Source organism: Erigeron canadensis, chromosome 5, assembly GCF_010389155.1.
Source record: "Erigeron canadensis isolate Cc75 chromosome 5, C_canadensis_v1, whole genome shotgun sequence".
In the NCBI taxonomy this organism is placed as follows: Eukaryota; Viridiplantae; Streptophyta; class Magnoliopsida; order Asterales; family Asteraceae; genus Erigeron; species Erigeron canadensis.
Window position 1 is genome coordinate 5147699 of NC_057765.1, and position 6000 is coordinate 5153698.

General features: G+C 33.2%; 1 protein-coding gene across 1 annotated transcript; it reads left to right on the plus strand.

Moving 5' to 3' along the window:
• The first annotated feature begins 2303 nt into the window (after nucleotides 1–2303).
• LOC122600533 (cytochrome c oxidase subunit 6b-3) lies at nucleotides 2304–5688 on the plus strand. The gene is made up of 4 exons (XM_043773262.1): nucleotides 2304–2411; nucleotides 3168–3256; nucleotides 4520–4601; nucleotides 5438–5688. Exons 1-4 carry the CDS (start codon nucleotides 2400–2402, stop codon nucleotides 5489–5491), a joined length of 237 nt encoding a protein of 78 aa, XP_043629197.1. The 5' UTR covers nucleotides 2304–2399; the 3' UTR covers nucleotides 5492–5688.
• The last annotated feature ends 312 nt before the right edge of the window (nucleotides 5689–6000 follow it).

The following is a 6000-nucleotide window of genomic DNA, read 5'->3' on the forward strand; positions in this document are numbered from 1 at the left end:
CTTTTATAAATGGACTATCCATTAAGGGTTAGTTATGTTTTAAGGATTCTGTTTTTCTGCATTTTTAAGCGCCGTTAGGCAAAAGTTTTTGAAAATCCAGGTTTTAAAATGACAGGTGTTACATATTGTCTCAATCTATTGCTCGCATTGTCGCCTTTTTCTCTTGTAGGTAACCCATGACCCTAGAGAGTTCAGTTTGAAGAAGGGTGTCCTCTTTGGTATCAGGCATGATTCATGTTTTCATCTCATCTTCGGTCAGACGAGGTCGGTGAACATTCTTTTTTTGATTATGAAGACGCCATTTGCTGAGAAAGAGTGAGTGAGTTTGTAGAATAATGAAAATTGGAATGATAATTGATGGGTGTGTGTTTTTTATTTGGTCTTTAAATTTAGAGAAAATGTCACAAATGGTCCTTGTGGTTGTTGGTATTTGCATTTTGCCCCTTGTGTTTTTTTTTCGTTGCAAACAGTCCTTTGGTTTTTATTTTTCATTACCAACAGTCCCTGCCACTAACTTCTGTTTATTTTAACCGTTAAACCCCTCACGTGCATACCATGTGAGGGCTTTTTAGACTTTTACCATTAAAGCCTGTATTGTTTTCTTTCAGCCGTCATCATCTTCATTATCAACAAGAACATCTTTATCACTGACCCTTACATCACCTGGGAAGTGTTCAATCACCACCATTTAAATACAAAACACACTTTCTTCCCTTCTTTTAGATCCAATATCCAATAACAATCTTCAATATACTCATTTCCATCATCATCATTAACAACACCCATAAGTCCCCAAATCTGGTGATGAAAAAAATAAATAATCTAAAAAGAATTAAAACCCAAATTTGATATCTAATTAAAAAAAAATCATACGTATATCCTAAATCGATCTCAAGTTCAGATCCTATAATAAAAACCAACCCACATAAATTAATCCTAAAAGCATATAAACCATATCCATATCCATGTTATATATATATAAATATATAGGGTAACACTCCGGTGAGAACACTTTTAAAATAAGAACGGTGAGAACACTTAAAAAGCATCATTTTGATGCATTAAAAGTCCATAAAACTAACATAGTGCTTAACTAATTATCATTATTTAAGTGTTTAACAACACATTGATACGTCAAAATAAAAAAAATCACGTTTTTTGTTTTGTGCATCTATCTTGGATGCATATTAATTAAAATGATGCATCCAACAAAAAACGTGATTTTTTCGATTTTGACGGATCGATGTGTTGTTAAACACTTAAATAATGATAATTAGTTGTGCACCATGTCACTTTTATCGACTTTTAATGCATCAAAATATAGTTTTTAAGTGTTCTCATTTGATTCCCACCCTATATATATATATATATATCAAATTAAAAGAAAAACATAAGAAAAACAAACTGACTATATATACATATTCACATATATATATCCAAGCAGTATTCATGTTAGGATATCAAATTTCAAAGTAAACATAGAAATGAAAACCAAAAAAGATTGAAACTTTCTCTTTAATTTATAACACCACCACCAACCCACTTATCAAAAGCTCCAAAAACAATCTAACGATGTAGATATGGAATAAGTTGAACATGGTGGTGCTTACTTTCTTTCAAAACTTATATATGGAGAAGGTTTTCTAGATCAACACGACAGAGGAGATCATCGCAACCTAACACCTTTATCTTTCACAAACACCACAACCACCACCACCACATGGCCATCATCACGCGACCATCGCCATTATCCCCACCACCACCACCGCCCAGCCATCGCACCCATCAAAAGAAACTGAAAAAGATGCGAAAAGATCGCCGCCAACACTGGCCGCAACTTCCAGTCCATTCACCCACTAATTACAGCTCTAATAATCATCATCTTCGTCTTTGTCTTTTTTTTTTCTTTCTCTTATGATGCTAAAGGCAGTGATGGTGAACATATATAGATTTGTGATTGTGGATATAAAGTATACATACCTTATATATAGATACTTATCTATATGTGTACTTATATATATCTTTATTAATTAATTAAAAACTGTTATGTGTTATTACCAATAGTCCTTCTGAAAACAAAATGGACCGAAATGCCCTCACGTGGCATACCACGTGAGGGAGTTTAACGGTTAAAACTAACAGAAGTTAGAGGTAGGGACTACTAGCAACGAGAAAGGAAAGCCAAATGACTGTTTGTAACAAAAAAAAAACACAGGGGACAAAATGCGAATACTAACAACCACAAGGACCATTTGTGACATTTTCTCTTAAATTTATAATACACCAAATAAAAGAAACATTTTCCCCCAAATTTATTTTTATTATTATTATTTATTCAAAATAAGCGATTTCATTTTTCTTTCATTTCATATCTAATCTAATCAAATCAAAAAACATTCATGGCTGATGAGGTAACATTCATTCAATAAATTATAAAGATTCAATCTTTCTATATTTCTATTGATTAATCTTTAACTTTTTATTTTCTTTTTTATTTTCTGTATATTTGATCCGTCAATATATATATATATATATATATATAATCTGCATTTCTATTCTATTTTTTTTCTTTCTTGTTGCGATTTATTGATTAGCGGTTTTTTTAGATCCCTTTATTTGATTATATATATATATATATATGATATTATTTTTGTTGATTATATATGGTGGTTATAAGCCGTGGCCTAGTAATAGTAAGGCGTTCCGAAGGTCCCGGGGGATGGCCACGGAATTACCGGTTAGGCCGCGGACAAAAAAGTCAAAAGCTTGACTTTTCCGGGAACCCCGGACAGGGGTGTCGATGACTCGTTTATATATCATGTGTTTAGAATAATTTTGAGAAATGTTCTTAGCTTGAATAATATGTTTTTAGGATTTTTGTTAGTTGTTTGTATTGACGATATACGTCATTTTTATACATATGGAGAAATATGAAGATTATTGTTTGGTTATGCTGCTGTCGATGCTAGTCTAGAGATATATATATATATATATTGATGGCTTTTGTTAGGTGTTGCTTAAGTATAGTTAGTCTTGACGACTTTCGTTTATAGACTCTTTGTTTGGAAAATTCAAGTATAGTTAGTGTTGCACTTGGTCCACCTGGATATTGTTACTCTTAAAGTGTCATGTTGGATGATTATTATTATTTTTCGTACTGCCTTCAGATCGAATTGAAGACTGCACCAGGTGACTACCGTTTCCCAACAACAAACCAAAGCCGACACTGTTTCACGCGCTATGTAGAGTTTCACAGGTCAGTAGTACTTTAATATGAGCTATTATGACACGACAACCTTTAGCCTTGCTAGACATACATTTGCCGAACTGTAGTATCTCTACCATGTAAAAAATTAATACAATGAAATAAGTCTAAATATGCTACTTGAGTTATTTTTATTGTGTTCCATATCTTTAAAGTTATCCCAGTTGATATTTAGCGTAAGCTTAGTTGCTGACAATATATAGGAAAGTTGAATAAATGTAAAACCAAAAAACTTGGTGACATGATAAAAAAGTACAAAGTTGTAGAACACTATATATGTCAAACAGGCAAATGACTATGTTGCTGTTTCCATACTTCGTTTTTGTCGACAGAGTGTCTTATTTGGAACAAGAGATAATTTATTCCTCTAAATGGTTTTGGTTTATATGATTATAATTTGGAAGTAGTCTCTCTACCCTCGGGCAGGGGTAAAAATGGTTACATCTCACTCACACCTTCCTCATATCTCGCTCATAGCGGGATCGGGTACTGTTGATGTTGTTATAGACGATTATATCTACACACCCACCATATGCCAAGACAGTTGGCACTTAGCACACGTTGGTTTTCTTAACCCTTCTGAATCTTTGACTCATTTCGTATTACACACCCATATTTATGAACATAGTCCTTTTCGTTGCATTTGAGAAAGTAGAACATATCCTTAGACCGCAACAGATTAAATTACCTTCTCTGTTGGATGCATGATTTTTTAAGTACTTCATTACGTGTGTTTAATTTTAGATATTTCTTTTTATCTCTAGTTCAAGAAAAAAAATCTACCATTATGTAAGAGTGTCAAAGATGCACAAGGGACTTGTGATAAAATAAGTTTATCTTATATTTTATATAGTGTAATCATCTTTTTAATTGAATGCCAACTTATTTCACTATCAGCTAGTTGAGATAACACAAGCATGTCACTTAAATCGGACTAAGTTAAAAGAGTATTTTCCGTGATCAGAAACCTTCAAAAAGTTACTACTGGGTAAATTTTTAGTCAGGAAATAAGAAGTACTAGATATGGTTCTGTTTTTCTGGTTTCCTGAGCTTATACATGCTTGCTTATTTCACAAGCTGTAATCTGAGTCTATTTCATGTGACACTTGCTAACAAGTAACAAGAAGTCCAACTTGCTCATGAGTATGTTGATTTACCTTGAAGGTGTCATCCAAATTTATACCTTCACAAGCTGATATTTGAGTTTACATCTTGAAGCAAACTGCTTTTTTGCTAACATATGATTAATTGCAGATGTGTAGCTGCAAAGGGTGATGATGCTTCTGAATGCGAGAAGTTTGCTAAGTTCTATCGTTCTCTTTGCCCTGGTGAATGGGTGAGTTTTATCCTAGTGTTTTACATATATATCGATCCTTGTACATCAAGCACATTGTCTGATTTGCCAGTTATCGTGGCCTGTTTTTTTTTTAATACCACTGTCTTCTCTTCAAAAGTTGTGATACCAAGCTGGTAAGTGATGAAAACAAATATTTTTGTTCAAGTTTTGTAGAATAATCAGTGGGCCAAATACGATCACAAAGTTATGTTGTTTCATTACTAATGTAGTTTGTTTCATTATAAAGCTATTTTTAATTTATCCATTTGGAATAAAACATATCTCAAAATTAACCATTCTAATCATTAGTAAATGGGTTGATATTTCCACATCAAAATCATTATTTCGTTTCATTTTTACATGAAGAGATCATGCATATGAGGTTTAATCTCTGCAAGCTCAGTATGTGAATCCACAAGTTGGTTCATACTGCCATCTGTTTTTTTCTTTTTTTGTGATAGGCGTATACTGAAATTTATTAATTCAACTAATTGGTAAATTTCTGATGTAAACCTGAAAGTTGTGCCTATTTCTTGTCATCAAGAATCGAATAGTAGAATTAGTGGGGTGGTTCATTTGCTATCAGGCCTCCCAAGTCATGGGAAATGTTGTGAATTTAATCATTTATATTTGTCTTCCAAAACTTTTTAGTTTCATCCACATAACCCCTTAATGATAAAGTAAAGTATAATCCAATTTAAATCATTTACTAGTTCGGATCAGATGGCCACCTCTACTTACTGAATTATGTTAATCTTTTGCGTATTCCTTTCATTTGTACACTTAGATTATTGTGGGCAGGTTATCAAAATAACTCTTTTTTAATGGTGGCTCAGGTTGACAGGTGGAATGAACAGAGGGAGAATGGTGTATTTCCAGGCCCTCTGTAATCTGATTGGGATCATCTGAAGGAAGCTGATCTGATGTGGCCTTTATTGTTTGTTATAATGGTTGCAAGATTATTTTGATAATAAGATGCCAGTTTTTTATGGACATAGATGTCTGATTGATTTTGCTACATACCTTGATCATGTTGAATGCTTCAAGTTTCTGTGCTTCGTATGAAAGTTTGTCCATCTTGTTATCATGATTGATTGATATGTTTGATGCTTGCTTAGCTGCTTCTAAATAATCAGATTGAAACACCCTCTTACCAGACCTTTTAGATGGCCCATAAACCGCAAAGTAACTTAAGACTTTGTAGTTATAAATAGGTCACAACTTATTAACGAGTGTTTGGATTTCTTGCTTCTCTATTTATGTGGCGGTTTCTAATAACCTTTTGCACACTAGTATAGCTCTTTTAAGAGTATGAGCACCTATCAAAAGTTACTGTAGGCTGCTAGAATATGGAGCACCTTGTTGTTTGCTTAGGAAGGAACCTAAAGTCCCTTTACCT

Excerpts from the sequence above, each read along its gene's own strand:
- LOC122600533 (XM_043773262.1), top strand. Across the intron at positions 3,257-4,519 it reads CGCTATGTAGAGTTTCACAG|ATGTGTAGCTGCAAAGGGTG; the intron begins GTCAGTAGTACT and ends GATTAATTGCAG. Across the intron at positions 4,602-5,437 it reads CTCTTTGCCCTGGTGAATGG|GTTGACAGGTGGAATGAACA; the intron begins GTGAGTTTTATC and ends ATGGTGGCTCAG.